The sequence below is a fragment of the Nyctibius grandis genome, chromosome 7 (assembly GCF_013368605.1).
Source record: "Nyctibius grandis isolate bNycGra1 chromosome 7, bNycGra1.pri, whole genome shotgun sequence".
Lineage (NCBI taxonomy): Eukaryota > Metazoa > Chordata > Aves > Nyctibiiformes > Nyctibiidae > Nyctibius > Nyctibius grandis.
The window spans coordinates 10,925,156-10,940,965 of NC_090664.1; the positions used below are offsets into that span (position 1 = coordinate 10,925,156).

The 15,810-nt window shown below is 44.5% G+C and overlaps 1 protein-coding gene across 1 annotated transcript; it reads right to left on the reverse strand.

The window, feature by feature from the left end:
* Positions 1-469: 469 nt before the first annotated feature.
* On the reverse strand, positions 470-10,664 carry GGCT (gamma-glutamylcyclotransferase). The gene is made up of 4 exons (XM_068405513.1): positions 10,510-10,664; positions 6,947-7,092; positions 3,951-4,086; positions 470-1,976 (listed from the first exon to the last, which is right to left on the reverse strand). Exons 1-4 carry the CDS (start codon positions 10,639-10,641, stop codon positions 1,827-1,829), a joined length of 564 nt encoding a protein of 187 aa, XP_068261614.1. The 5' UTR covers positions 10,642-10,664; the 3' UTR covers positions 470-1,826.
* Positions 10,665-15,810: the final 5,146 nt, after the last annotated feature.

Below are 15,810 nucleotides of genomic sequence, written 5' to 3' on the forward strand. Positions count from 1 at the left end.
AAGGAGGCTGAGGAAAGACATCACTCCCTACAACTACCTGAAAGGAGGTAGCAAGGTGGGTGTTAGTCTCTTCTCCCAGGTAAGAAGTGATAGAACAAGAGAAAACTGCCTCAAGTTGTGCCAGGGGAGGTTTTTCTAGATATTAGGAAAAATTTCTTCACCAAAAGGGTTGTCAAGCATTGGAAGAGGCTGCCTAGGGAAGTGGTTGAGTCACCATCCCTGGAGGTATTTAAAAGACGAGCAGATGTGGTGCTCAGGGACATGGTTTAGTGGTGGACTTGGTAGCGTTAGGTTAATGGTTGGACTCAATGATCTTAAAGGTCCTTTCCAACCACAACAATTCTATGAAATTACATCCATTAAAAATGCAAATAGTCAATGGAAGTTTCAGTTACATTTCCACATTGCCAGCTTTTGCTTACATAAGCAACACTGATATTCTTGAAGCATGCATTGAAGGGACACAGGAGAGGTTTGGTAATCACAATTTTATTTACTCAGCTTCAGAGTAGACAGTGCTAATACAGAAAGTACCACGTTTTACTGCAGTCACCATGCCCAACTCTGGAAATGGGCATCTGACATCAGGACAGCACCAGTACATCCCTGGCAGAAGTTTACAGAAAAATTTTATGCAGAGAAGACATAAGTCTGTTACTTTGTCATTTGTCTAAGCATTCACAGTGACACCCCTTGTATCTTACACCCCTCTGTTCATCAAGACAAAAAAAGAAATATGTTGTACAGAAGATAAGACAAAGTTTTGTTGTTTGACATCTTCCAGGTTGTCAAATTTTCCTTGTCCCCCACAGACTACCTACAGGGGTTGCCAAGTACCATAAAGATAAGTTAAGTACTCAAAACCTTACAAGAGCTTCCAGTTTTGCAGGAGGTTGTCAAAGCTGCGGGGTTGGTGGGTACAGGGAAGAGGCCAAGTCTGTTCATCTGGGGTTTAACAGACAAACAAAACCATGAAACAAATGTGCTAGGACTCACAGGAGACTTCCTGATTTCATTGGACATGAGACCAAGGCCTACATAAGTAACAAGCTTGTCAAAAAAGGTAATTTAAAAAACCTTGGAATTATCTAACTAAAACGAATTCTTTAAAATCTGTTGGTTATACCTAACCAGTTCACCTATGACGATTACTAGACATAGAAAGGAGGAGGCCACTATGCTTTGAAAGAGATCCTTTTCTGAACGTTGTCTTCAGGCCTCGGTTGCCTTTTGGACTAACAATTAAAAACATGGAGATAGTTAAAAACCTATTACTCTGCTTTCTTTACTAACTATATCAACAGAAACAGGAACTCCATAGCTTCAGATAGGTTGGGCTTTAAACCATTAAGAGAAGCAGCAGAGAAAAGAAGTTTAGTCTTGGTTTAGTTTTGAGTCTACTTTGCACTCTAACAAATCTTTGAAATTACTGATAATTGTATATACAACAGTTAAAAACAAAGAGCCTGATCCTGCAGCCCTTACTCCTCAGAAGGCAACAAATGCCAATATCCAGCATGACAGCCTTTTTCTTTTAAAAATGTCTATAAAGAGGACATGAAGCACAAATCTGCATGCAGCACTGCACGACAATTACAAAAAGATAATTTCCAAATCTGCAAAAACTTCAGCATGTACTCAAGCTATACCACAAAGTGAAGGAGTTACCAATGTCAGTGTGTCTTCAGACTGCAAATTATGTCTAATGGCTTACTGTAGATGCACAGCAAACTCATCTTTTCTTGACAAATAAAGAAACTGCTGATCAGCATGGTAAGGAGAGGTATCTAAATCAAGGTGAACAGCCAAGCAAGTGCAGAGGTGTTCTATGCAGAATTTATTTTCTTTGCTTCAATAGCAGCTTCAATCTCTTCCATGATTGGCACTTGCCCTGCATACTTATTAGTTTCAATAGCTTCTAATTTATTTTGATAGTCAGTTGGCAAGCCATTCTGTTTTGCACCCATGCAGATAACCTATAATCAAAAGGAGGGGGGAAAAGTGCATTCATTAATAGTGTTAGGAAGGACAGACCCCCTCCAAACATTTACTCACACAGGAAGAGCCACTTAAGGTAACAAGAGAATTAATTCCAAATAACACTATTTGTACCTAAAGATAGCCAAAGGCTTCTGGAAGACCACTGAAGACCTTAATAGCATAACAAAATTACTCTGAAAAGGCTTGTAACTACCAAGACATACCTCTAAGATTCTGAAATGCTACTAACGTGCACAAGACTCTACAATTAAGCTGTTATTCAGTTATTCCATTCTTTCTTCCAGGGAGGATGAGAACTACTTTTTATGCCTTTAGCCAGCCATAGTATCACATCTGAGTGAGAAGCAGCATATATGACTTAAGCTATTCTTAAAACTAAGCTGTTCAAATCCAAAGCACAACAGTGTGTACCTAGACAAGTTATAGGAGTAACAGATACTTAGCTTAGTGAAAAAGCACAGATTCCTTAGATTATGCTACTACAGCTTCCTTTCTACATACAAAATAAACTTAAGTATTGGTGCAAGAGAAAATAACTGACAGTGAGAGGCAAAGAGGAGGCTGTAGGAGCCAAGGCTTGAAAGAGACACCAACAAGTTCCCATACAGAAATGAAGCAGCAGATAAATATGCAGATTTTAAAAGCTGACAATATTGTAAGTACTCTTTCATGCAATCAACAGCCAGGAAATTCAAGGATGAGGTGTCTAGAAAGGATGAACTTTGCCACATGAAGCACACAACAGTAGATGGGTGTAGATCACTGTGTGCCAATGCAGTCACCTGTACCAAATTTTTAGCCCTACTGCCTGGTTAGCTCAAACAAATAAAAGCTGAGGGTGGGGAGGGAGAGGAGAACTAGCAGTTGACCCCGACAACAGCAGGAGGGAATGTTTAACTAGATAAAGTTGCCAATATTGGAAGTCTGCTCTTACAGCATACTAGCACGAGCTGATACGCAGCAGCAGACTATGTATTAACTCCCTGAAAAGCCCTAAAGATCTGTCTTGACAGGAAGTGGGTTGGCATGGAGGAGGTTCATGAAGTAGCAGAGCCTGCTTTCTAAGCAAGCTTTCTCTTCAGAGTCCTGCAGCAGCTGGCCTTAGCTACACTCCTGGAAGCTGATTCATAGGAGCGAGTTCCTCAGTTAAGAGAGGGCAGCACGCTTGGGACTGAACAAGCTCAAGCCCCGTTTCTTTGCTTTCGGTAGAAAAAGCTAACACATTACAGTGATGTCTATCTGCAATTGCTGAAGTTATTGCACAGCTGCAGACATGCAGTCATGTCACCTGAGGCTAAGCCCGCATCAGATCTCACAAGCTAAGCAGGTCAGGCCTGCTGCATGACTGGATCGTGTGTCTCTATAGAGTCAGAGTGTTGCAGAACAGTGTTGAAACACTTCTGCCTCACCAGCCATCAAGCGGGAACCCTGCAGTGCTCTGCAATGTTGCAGGAACTCCCAAGATATACTGATGATGCATCTGGTAAAAGGAGGCAGGTGGACTCCTGTATTAAATGATAGTAAGATACTTCATAAGACAACAAGGATAATCCATGTCCTTGAGACTACTAGCCAGGTGCTGTGTTCTCCTCACAGAAGCTTCCCTCTGTCCTTTTAGTGGAGTAATTTTTCAAACAGAGAATTGCTGCATATATGTAAACAACATCCTTCAGAAATCCTTGTGTCAGTCATAACTAATTCACAAGTAGAAGCTTCATGTAAGGCATAACTAAGCCAAAAAAATAAAACTGATTTACTAGGCCTTTAAGAGCTAGCAATCTTCTGCAAGCATCATTACACTATTATTACATTGCACAAGGATTAAGTTATACCTTTACATTAGTTACTCATGCCTTCCATCCACTGTAAATAAAGGACTTATTAAATAGAAGTACTGCATTATATATTTCTGTTCATTCTCTCCAAAATTACAGTGATGCAACACCTACCTTTTTATACTGAGGAGAAGGGGGACCACAGACATAGTCCCTCATCTGGTAGCTTCGACAGGTCAGTACCTGTCCTGCTTGAGTGTGGACATTAACTTCCATTGGGACGTAAATGCCATCTTCAACTCCCTCTTGCCTGTGAAGGACATATATTCCTTTCATGCCAAATAACTGATGCATCTTTCAAACAAACTGTGCAATTAAACATATGCATTTCCTATAACAGAATTCGAGGCAGGACACTGGTCTGCACTGTTAACAGACTTAAAGAAAAACAAATAAAGCAAAACATAGTCCAGTACTTTTTGTGCAGACTTGTTTCATATCCAAAAACAAGTTTCTAAAGAAGCAGCAGCATTCACATTTATCATTTCAGCTCTGTAAGAAAGATGACTAATGGTTAACTCACAAAGTCAGAGTGAGAATACTCCTGGTGAATTAATTACTGTGCAAGTCTGGTAATCTACAAGAGAAACAGAATCAGAATTATCAGAATTAACGAGCCAGGCACATATCATTTGTTACCTTCCGCTCGGATAATGAAACAATTGCAAAGTTTTATCTTGGCCATTGTGTTACATTTGAATAAGGGGAAACTCGCACAACTCTTGCAATGCACATTCCAATGAATAATCCAAGACACCCTCTAATTTGCGCAAGACGTGTACAGCAACAATGAGCTAGATAAGGGCAAAACCAACTTTGTTATTTTTTTATTAGCAAAATCATGCTGTCTTAGGAAAACAAAATCAAACTCAAAAACAAGGCTATTTGTTTTCTTTAACCTGTAGCATTTAGCCACCAATAAAAGTCTGAGGAAACAGTAAGACATAAACGAGAAGCTTACGTGATACAAGACAGACTTTATAGTACAATTAATTTCAGATGTGCTTTAGATACTAGTGATAAGATGGGTTTTAACACTGCCCATCAAAATATCATTTTGACAACTTACCTTTCTTTCAAAGACTTACTACCATTTCACATTATTTAACATACATAACACGGGCCATGTTATGGGAGTAACTAGGCTAAGTGCAAGTAGAGACTGGAAGCTAACTGCAGATTCCAGGCCAACAGACAACAAAATAAGTCACATGGGTGTGTGAAAGCAAGAAAAATGTTACAGTTAAGTAACATCCATTGCTAGGATATATGCAGAAAAGTTGTGATTTAGTCTGTAACTTATAGATTTGTGAAGTACAGAGGACAAAAAAAAAAAAAAAAAAAATCACCTGACCATGAGACAGCACCAAGATGTGTTTGAAGCCAAAAATTTCAGCCATCTAAACAAAAGATTCCCCTCCCATATTTGTTTTCTATATATTACATTGTTTTACTAGTATTTCAACTAATGACATGCAGCATCAATTACACATTCCCTCCTCTACTTCTGGATAACAAAGCACAGACTTTATCCACATTAGGGGCGGGGGGGCGGCAAATAGTGAAAATTTTTTTTTCTCGATACATGGAATTTGCAGGAAATAACTTAGTTGAGAACTTAAATATATCTGCTTGCGCACAGCCAAAGAATGCCAATATCTTCAGCAGGAAGACATGCAAGCTCTTTCAAGTTGGTTAGGAGCAATCCTTAGAAGAACACCATCAACTATCATTATAAAAGTCAAGAACACATCCTGTTTCCTTCCATTTCCAGTCCACCTTCATGGCATCAATGAGGCAGCTGGGGAAAAGCAATCTTTAATGCCAGTGTCCGTCTTGCAGTTTTGGGTGACGGTATAGCACTCAAGTCTCTAGCATCTTTGCCAGCATTAAAGTTTATCCCCTGTCAAACAAATGCCAGGGATCTGCAATTCTATAGTATTATACAATACTATATATAGTATACACCACTTCTAGAAGTTAAAATACAACATGCTGTCCCCATAGGGACAGTGTTACTACCAAAGCAGATGCTGCCAGACAGCATGTTTATACTTCTGAAGTTTATGCTTTAGAAGAGCATGGTAAATCAGGAGATTTCAGTAAAGGTCAGCAGAAAGGGGACCGGGAGGTAAGTGCTAGTGTAAGCAACAGAGGGGGAATGGAGGAGATAATAAAGCAGGGACACGTGAAGCTCTCCCCAACCAGAAGCATACCAGCTAGATGCCCTCCTGCTTGAGAGTAACACTCCCAACCAGGACTTGAGAGTGCTGAGAGTGCCCATTCCCATCATGTGCAAACAGAACTTGGACAACAGTTCTGTTGTTTTTCAGGTTCACTGTAGGCAATGAAAAGCAAGTTGGAACCTCAAGTTTCATGGCCAAGGTTATGAGGACACATCTACACAGCACAGTGCAGCCATAACCAAAACTGCAACAGTACCAGAGGCAGGAGAACTGCATTAATGTAATCCTTTCAATGGGTTTAATACGCCCTGCTTGCTTAACCTCACTAGGCCAGATTTCTACTGGAATTAATTGACAGTGATGAACTGCTCTGAACAAACAATCCTTGTGTACCAGAAGCACCATGCTCAAAAGGTCCCTGTGCCTGTGTTAAAGATCTCCTCCTCTTTTGCAAAGTCTTGTCCTCATCCCTTCCTTTTCCACTACAGCTGGAGTCTACAGATGCATAGAGACAGAAATTTATGACAGAAATTTCTTTAGGGAGTGTCAAAGGACACTCTCCCTAAAACAATGGGAAAGGTGTCACAGGACAAATACAGAGTTTAGAGTAATTTAAGGGAAAGGATATTGTGAGGACAGGAGTTAAAAAAAGGAGCCTGACCAATATATCAGCTCCAAATAGAGGTCCACACCTTATTAAAATACCTTTAAGTAGCTTTAGCTTGAAAACAAAGCCATTTTAATCACAAATGTGTCAGAAGTCAACACATATACTATGAAGTGAAATTCACATATTAAAATCCAAAGCATCTTCTTGATTCTAACACCAACACTTCCACACAGCTCTCTACCAAAAATTAACTACTACTTTTCAATTGCTCTCTAAAATAGTAAAGACAGCAAAAGTTAAGTCAAGTCACCTACTTATCCAGTGAACTTAAATTGCTAGCGTGCATTTTCCACACTGTTCCCCATACTTCTTCTCCAGGGCTCTGAACAATGGTAGCTGTACCTCCATGCCAGACAGAACTTGTCCTGCCTTGATGATGGCCAAACTCGAGCTTAAAATCCTGCAAACAAAACCAATGCAGAGAATCAATTTCCCCTTAAGATGAGGGCTATTGGCTATTCTTGACATGAAAGGGGCAGCTAAAGCAGAGCCTACAAGTAGTCAGTGGAGTCGCAGAAGGAGGAACGGACAGGTGGGATCTTACAAGGGGCTGAAGTCAGCCTCTTCCACCTCTCCAAGAGAAAGAGCAGCCTTGGGACCAAGGGAAGAGGGGTCTGGCAGAGAGCATTACTGGTGCAAGTCTTGGTCTGCAGAGACCTGGATCAACATCCAAACCTCTCAGTATGCTGGCCTTAACAGTAGCTAACTATTTCTAGCGGTGAGAAGAAAGTGGATGTAGCCCTTTTTCAAGAGTAGCACACATACTCAATTCTGCAGTAAACACAGGAGTGCTGAAGAAGTGTCAGCTTAACTTTTGTCACACTTGAAAGAAGTGTCAGCTGGCAGTGACAGGATTGCTGATGTGCTTCCCTTTGGACAATCTGAAGGACCCTCAGCTGAGGTGCGCTATGAAGGAGGGAACTGACCACTGCCGCCTTCTCATTCCTCAAAAGACATGCCTACCCGGAGCCCATTCCTTTGCAGCTTTTGGTGCAGTTATAAAACTTAAATGCTACCATGCAGGGTCCAGGAAAATAGTAACAGTAAAGCAGCCTGCAAGATGGTGAGCTTTGGATTTTGTCCTCATGCACTAATAGAACTGCCCAATTATAAAATACCATCCTGTGTATTTTCCAGTGTTCTGTGCCATGTATCACTCAACTTGAACATTCTTGGGTATTTTTAAGTCAAGGTGTATACCTCCTTGAGTGAGCTTCTTCAGGTTTTTGCAAGTTGAAACATTCTTTTAAAAATACAATCTCTCTCTTCCTTATAAGTAATATCAAATACTACTTTATAGGCAAAAGAGAATAATGGGTTCTTGCATTTTTCCAGGGTAATTTCCCATCTGACTCCATACACTCAGTTTCCTCTCCTACTTGTTAGTTAGCTTGTGGATCCTTCCCTAGCAGTAGAGAAGGAAAAAAACCCCACCAAAACACAACTTTTCTGGAAGACTACCTGCTTAACCACAACCACAAAATCTGGCAAAGGCAAAAAGGATTAAAAACAACAAGAAAAATAAAACCCAAACCTATACAACCCCACAGCTTTGCTTATTTCTCATGATCACTCTCTTTAGGCTATAATTTTGATTTGAAATATATGTGTATACATATTAATATTCATTTTCTGAGACATGTTACCTTCTTGTAATATGTCTTAACAGATATGGGGAAAAGGTTGCAGAAGTTGAGCAGCTGGGGGCTTATGCACAGAACAGCACTGATCAGAACACTAATGTTTGGTTTTTTTTTTTGTGTAAGTGATAATCAGCAGCCTGGCAAAGCCACACTATTCACTCCATGAACAGAGTCATCTTCCTTACCCATAAAATGTCCCACATTAAACTAATTTCACTTAAAAAAAAGTTTACTTAGACACACTAGTAATCAACCATTCGACAAGCTGCTGCAAAATGGCTTTGCAATGTTCAGGTCACTGGATTGGGCCAGGATTGTCCGAGGAGGACTCTGGACTAGACCCTGCAGACAGTCAAGCCCAAGTCATTTGCACACAAGGCCAGTCAAGTTGCAGACTGAAGTTATAGATGTGGACAAGTGCTTGCAGGGCAGCCCCCAGGAAATACTCTTGTAGAACTAAGTATGCTCACAGTAGTCTAGTAAAAAAAAAAAAAAAGCACCAATTTTTACTTTATTCCTCCAGTTACATTTTCTTGGACCTGACCTCCACTGAATACCTGCAAGGAGGTACACACAACCATCAGGTACCACCCAAGAAGGGCAACCGAGACCGTATGGAAATAGCAAGGTTAGCTCCAGTTCTGGAAGCAGGAAACACTATGTTACGCCATGCGGGCAACTGCAGCAGGCACTGCATGGCAGAGGGAACACACACAGGAGACACTTTCTTGGGTCAAGAGCTTGGTCTTTGGCCCTTCTAAGTACCAGTGTAATACCTTTCCTGTGCTTGTTACGCATCCCATTTCTTACAGCTTTTGATTGAAGATTAACAAAGTTTTACAAAAATAAAAACAGGGAAGCTAATTTAATATTCTAGTTTAGCATCCAAGTACTCTGTTTACAGGCTATTTTTTAGCCTTTTTTTTAAGCCAACGTGGTACTACCATAGAGCAATTAACAGAAACCAGCTCCAACCTTTGTGCGCTTCCTCACTCCCAAGCATCAGTGATTTTCCAGTTTGAACAAGGGAGAGAAGCCACCCGGTGTTAGCAGGGAGCACAGCCATGAGTCAAAGGCTGGCTAGAAAAGCTAGCACCTGACCGCCAGCTCTAGCACAGCTAACCTGCAGCGTGGCAGGAAATATTTACCGTGTGACCTGAAAATCTACCTGAAACTCACAAGGGGAGCTGAAACATATAGCTTTCTTTCATTCAAAGGTAAGCGCACAATACTACTGCTTTCCTCCTCACCTCCAAGGCCTGATCCTGCAAGGTGCTGGGCTCTCGGCACGTTCAGCTCCTCAGTGGTATCTGTAAGCGTCTCACACTTTACAGGATCAGGCCTCAGTTGCCAGCCCAATGGTCCCAAGAGACACCAAGTATCTGACTATAGGAAGTTTATTAATTACAAGTTTTTGGAACTTCATACACTTTAATATAGACAGTTTCCTGCCAGTTACCCCAAGGGAACCTTCAAGTCATCCTTAAGTGGTAAGAGTCGATGCTCTGCTCCTCCAAGGATCCTTCCAGCCGTACATCTTAATGACCATGAGCTCCTGTTTCCAAGCCTACATTAAAGCCAAGCTGATATACCAACATTTAATAACCCCAGGCGAGGGGAGAACTGCTCGGGCCAAGGAAGGTGTCAGCTGCAGTACTGGGTGAAAGCTTGCGTCCCGCCTGACACGCAGCACGGGGAGGGCTCCTCGCCTGTAACCAGCATGGCAGGGGGGAAGGAGCAATTTTGACTTTTAAACAAAGCACCATCTTTTAAAAACTGCCAGAAACTTGTCCCACAAACCCAAATGAGCACCTGCTACTTACACGTTCAGGTTCATAACTCCTTACGCCTGGGGCCTTGCCTGGCAGCCTTGGTTAAACCCGGTGAGATGAACCCCGCAGAGGTGGGACTAACGCACGCACCGCCTTTGGCCGAGGGCAGCCCACGCAGCCGCCCCGAGCGCCCGCAGCTTCACGGCGCACGCCGCGACCTTCGGGGCGATGGGAGCCCCCGCCTGAACCGCGCTACGGCCGCCCCCGTTACCAGCAGGAGGGATGGGCCGGCCCGCAGCACTGGACTGCGGGCGGCGGAACCAGGCTCCCCCGGGGCAAGCGGGCTTCCACCGGGCCCCGCTCCGCACCCGCGGCACCGCCGCGCCGCCCCCCTGCACGCACCTGCAGGCGTGCCACGGCGCACAGCGCCGCCGAGGGGTTGCTCAGCAGCAGCCGCTCCCGCAGCAGGTTGCTGCCGTACGCGTAGTACAGGAAGCGGCCGCCCCCCGGCTCCATCCCGCCGCCCGGCTCCATCGTTCCGCACGCGGCACGGCCAGGCCCCGCCGCACCGCCCTTTAACGCCCCCCTCCCGCCGGCGCCCGCCTGGGCGGGGCCTCCGCGCGGAGCCGCCCGCCATTGGCCGCCGCCTGCGCGCCGCGCCCGCCTTCGCTACTTCCGCCGCCGCGTGGGAGCGGTATGCAGCGGTGCTGTGACGTGGCAGCGGCGGGGAACGTCCTCGGCATACGTCACGCGGGCTCGTGGCGGGGTGTGACGTAGAGCAGCGTGCGTTCCTCTCGTCCATCTGCCCAGGAGGAGGGCAGCGCGCTGCCCCGGGTCCCTGCCGCGCGGCACCGCATGACGTCAAGGCTGCGTTCACTACGGCCGGGAGCGATGCGCGTTTCACGGCGTCAGCCGCTCCCTGCGGAAAGGCGTTCTCGGTGCGCGGAACGCGCCGTCGGCTCCTGCAGCCCCTCGCACCGACACGGGGACGGTTGGCGTCCCCCTGCTGAGTTCAAGCCAATGCGTTTCGGTCGGGAGCCGCCTCTGAGGGAAATGTGAGCTGTGACGGAGTCTGGGTATTGTCTCCGCTCAGCCCGCACCCGGGGCTAAACAACAACCGGTTCTGTCACCCAGCGTCCCCTCCCCGACGGAGAAAGGGAACTGGGAAAAGGAGGGAGACTCGTGGGTTAAAATTTAAACAGAGTCAGTAAAATAAGGAAACCAATATCAATGCTAATACAAAACACACAAAATTATACTTAGCCCACAGAGTGGTGGCAAGTAGCTCCAGGGATAGTAAGTGTTGAGAGAAGAAAGAGGGAAGGGAAAAGAAAGCAGAGCAAAGAGCCCCCCCATTCCTAGCAGCTTTCCCATTTATAGTGAAAGTGACATTAATGTTACAGAATACACCTGTGGGCCAGCCTGGGTCAGCTGCCCTGGCTTTCACTCCTAATGGCCTTGATCACCACACCACGGCTGGACACACAGTGAAACAAAATGTAACAGAAAAGTGACTCTATAAATTTTATCTCTGCAAAACCAGGACATGTATATTCCATGAGAAGTGAAATAGTGCAGCTTTTCCCAGCTGGGAGCGTTCAGAGCAGAGTAAGCTGGGAATATATAGGAGTAAAGGGTGAGAAGGTGTGAGCAGCCAGAACTGCAGACCCACAGGGGCATTTCCTCTCTTTCCCTGACGTAAGTGATGCTCAAATGAGACAGGAGGAGGCCTTATCGCTAGCTCTCCCTAAGCATAGGCCGCTGAAGGAATATATACATATATATACATAGAATACAGCAAAACAGCCATGGAAGGCCATAATTAACAATAGTGTAACAATTAATGGTGAGGCACCGTTCATTAATGCTGTGACAGCAGCCCTCAGCCCACGTTGGCTTCCTGAGCGGAGGCAGCTCATGCAGGATTTGTCACAGGATCCCTGGCAGCACAGCGCCCGGTCTCTGGGCACATCCTCGCCTGCGTAGTACGGAGGGGAAAGCAGCAAGCGGGAGAACTGAAGCCGCTCCTTCCTTTAATGACGTGTGCCGCGCTCCATTTGGATCCCTGCTTTAGTTTTCCCACCGCAGGTGTGGGCAAACTCAGATTCATCATAAAGTACACGAAGTGATAACAGTGGTTCTGATCCTTCACGACAAGCAGTTTTCTGTTTTTAGAGGGGGTTTTTCCCTTATGTAGGAATAAATATTTTAGGCTGAGAGAGAATCACCGTGTTCACTTGTCACACGATCATAGCATTACACAGCAAGGCTTCCTCAATCTTACTCCTTACGACAGCGAGTGGCTGAACATATCTTTTGAAAATCTGCTTCTGGTGTATGCTTTTAGTCCCCTTTCCCTAAGGAAATGCCAGCTCCATGAGGAGAAATGTTATCTCTCTCCTCTTCCAGAAGCTTCTGGACTGTTGGCTAATTTCAACCAGAGGTGACAGAAAGCAAGAGCTTTCAGAGATAACTAAGTTTCTGCCACTTCCAAGAAAATGGGCAGACAGAGGTGGCTGTGAGACAGTGAGGATCCCACAGGAGAGGCTTCTGAAGGGCCCCCGGCTTTTGACTAAAGCTCACAGCTTCGTGTATCCTGACATCAGCCAGCCCCAGGGAGCAAGCCTGCTGGAGGGCAGGTTTTCCAGGCATTGGTGCATGCTGAACTGCCCGTTTGGGTTTGCTGTGAGCCGAGCTTGACATTTCATTCTGAACAGAAAAAATCTTCTGTAGGAATTGGAATGAAGCCTGTAGCAATTGCTACTTTTTAATCTCAAAATGACTGCCTTGTAGAAAAAATCCCCAACCAGCCTTTCATAACACTTTTTACATTATTGAAACTTTGGACATTCTGCACAAAAAATGCCATTTTTTCTCAACATTCAGAGTTTCAACAACAATTCTGATGACTTTTCATTCAAAAAGCATGGATGTTTTGAACAAGGAGAAACTCTTAAACTTGTGTCCTTTTTCATGCTATTCAAATCGAGACTTAAATGTTACAAAATCAGATGACTGACAAATGAGGAGACCGAGTCCCTGATGTCATAGCTGGGTTTGTGCACGTGAAAGCCTTAGTTAGCAAAATTACAGTCACACTTATGGGACAAGAACTAATTTAAAACGCTGCCACTTGCAATTCTAAGTACTTAATTACTCAAAAAAGGCCTTTTCAAATTAAAATGTCTTCAGGTTTCCATTTTTTATAGTCTGTAGTGAATACCAAGCCTGTTCTATGACCAAGGAGCAGTAGCCAGTATTTCCAGAAGCGTGGTTTTGGTGTGCGTGGTGTAAGTTGGTTTTACCTATTCTAGATATAGCATAATGCTAATTCAAATGCTATTGAAGTAAGACCTATATTTATGGTGTTTACATTAATTTTTAATTGATCCGAGTCAATCAGTTTGCACTTCTGAGGCCCATTTCTTGCCCCGCATGGCCCATGGCAATTTAGAAACAGCACACTGAGCCTCTCAACTATTCATTAGGGTGATAGACGTGAAAGTCGGATTGGAAGGGCCGACACTGACGGTGTGGGTCAGTGTCACAGTAAGTTTTGGTTTTAAACTATCTGGAAAATATAACCCTCTACTCCCAACAGCTTTTATTAAGCCTTTTTTTTTTTTATGAAAGCCTTTATTAAAATACAACTGATAGAGCACCCAAATGTGCTCTGAGCCAGTGGCAGTGAGGTGGCCAGTATCCACAGCACATCACGGAGCAGCTTACAGAAATGAGGCCTCTTGAGCCTACAGAAAGCGCAAAGCATTCTTTAAAGAGGAAATGTTAACTCTGAAACCTTCTGTCAGAAAAAACTCATTTTTCATCGCTAATCCAAAGACGCAAAGGCCAGTGTTCATGCTCATTAGGAATCAGCCCCTGAATTGTCTGTAGCTTCTCACCATAGCACTGTGAGGTGGCACAGCTTAGATTGCTCTTTGGTTTCATACTCTCAGGCCTGAGATGGAAGAAAAATACTTCTGCCACGAGCCAGAAAAGGGACAGAAAGCCCCGGGTAGGCCTGCTGAGACATGCTGCAGGTATGACCCTTGGAGAGGCCCCAGCCTGGGTCTCCCTGCTGCCCTTGGTGCAGTGTGGCCACTCTGATGGCGAGGCAGCATGGGAGGGACGTGAATGTGGTCTGGAGGGAAAGCTTTGCAAGCCTTTCCGCTGATGTATGTTGAAATCATGGCCAAATGGCAGTATGTGCATAGGGAAATGCTTGGGTGCTGTGGGCAGACCTTGCTTTGAATCCAAGTTTCCAGTTGAAAAAAGAGGGCTGAGGGTGGGAGGACCTTTTCTGTAGCAATTTGAGTAGAAACCTGCAGGGCTTTGGTGGCACTACTAGTTTTCACACTTCTGGTTCACGACCTCTTCAGGTGACAATTAACTCTTCTGGAGAGGAGGGTGTTAAATGAAACCCTGGGATATTTTTTGACGTTAAATCAGTTCTGGAGTTGCAGGCTATCTACAGAGCAGCTGACATGAGACCTGCGTTAACCTGTTTGAAGCCCCGAACAATTTGGAGGTATTGTTTCCCCTTGGATGTAACTACAAAACCTGCGCAGAGTAAGCAGTCAGGACTATGCTTCTAGTTCGGGAGCTTCCCAAACGTGGGTGAAAGCTCTGGATATCCACCGTAGTTTGTGCATTGTCCGTGGACAAGATCAACAGGGTTATTTATGCAGAGAAAACAGGAATTTGTTTCCATCAGTTTTTTATCCCTAGATACATTATATTCCTGGGCATATCTTACTTAGGTTTTTAGGGAAAAAATAAGGAAATTAGGAAAAGATAAGGTGTAGTGGGGTAAGTTAAACCTGCTGAAATGTCTGCCAGTCACTCAGTGTGCCTCCTCATCATTCTCTCTCCACCCCATGGTTGTCACAGCATGAGCTTTAATTAATATTGAAGAAAAAAAGAGAACCTGGAGGAATAATAAGGGCAACTGATGCAAATGAACCACGTGTGCAGTCCTCCCCACAGCTTTCTCTCCTCCCTGAGGAGCCATAGTAGGGCGTGCTCTGCAATTAGTATTTCATCGAAATGATACCTTTTTTTGCTGCAAGATGGCTACAGCTGGTTGTAGCTTCTTAATACAGTGTGCAAGGTCTGGGGGTCTGCAGAGATTTCATGTTCATGCAGATGAATGCAAATGGTTTTACAGTGTTTCATGGTGTTGCAGTCCTTGTTCCTTCTCTACAAAACAGGGACCATGATGTCCTGCGGAAACCCAGCCTCCTTCCCTGCCCTGCCTGACAGCAAAACCACTGGCCCACAGGGCTTGTAACCCTGCTGACCAGGAGGAATATCGTCCATCGTTCATTTTGCAATTCTGTTTTTGCATGTTTCTGCAAAGAGCATGTGCAGTCATTTAGGAGAGAGGAGCTATTAAAGTGGCTGTTCCTCGGCATGTAAACACCTGCCTTTTTTTGGCTCTGGCCAATGCCAAAGTAATTTTTGGACCTTTCCTGAGGCAGTCCCAAGCTCTCCCTGGCTGCTGCCCACTCAGCGCTGTCCTGAGATGTTTGGGGTGGAGGAAGTAGCAAAGGGAAAGGAGAGCCATGTTAATCCCTCTTCCAGATCAGATATTGTGAAGAGGAGGGTGTGTATCTATGTATTCCTTTGGCTTGTACCTCCTGGAGCCCAGGTCTGTACAGACAGACTGTAACAGGCTTCTTGCTGCCTGAGCTCCTTCTCACT

Excerpts from the sequence above, each read along its gene's own strand:
- GGCT (XM_068405513.1), bottom strand. The coding sequence starts at position 10,641 with ATGGAGCCGGGCGGCGGGATGGAGCCGGGGGGCGGCCGCTTCCTGTAC. Across the intron at positions 7,093-10,509 it reads GCGCCGTGGCACGCCTGCAG|GATTTTAAGCTCGAGTTTGG; the intron begins GTGCGTGCAGGG and ends TTTTGTTTGCAG. Across the intron at positions 1,977-3,950 it reads CTTCTCCTCAGTATAAAAAG|GTTATCTGCATGGGTGCAAA; the intron begins GTAGGTGTTGCA and ends TTTTGATTATAG.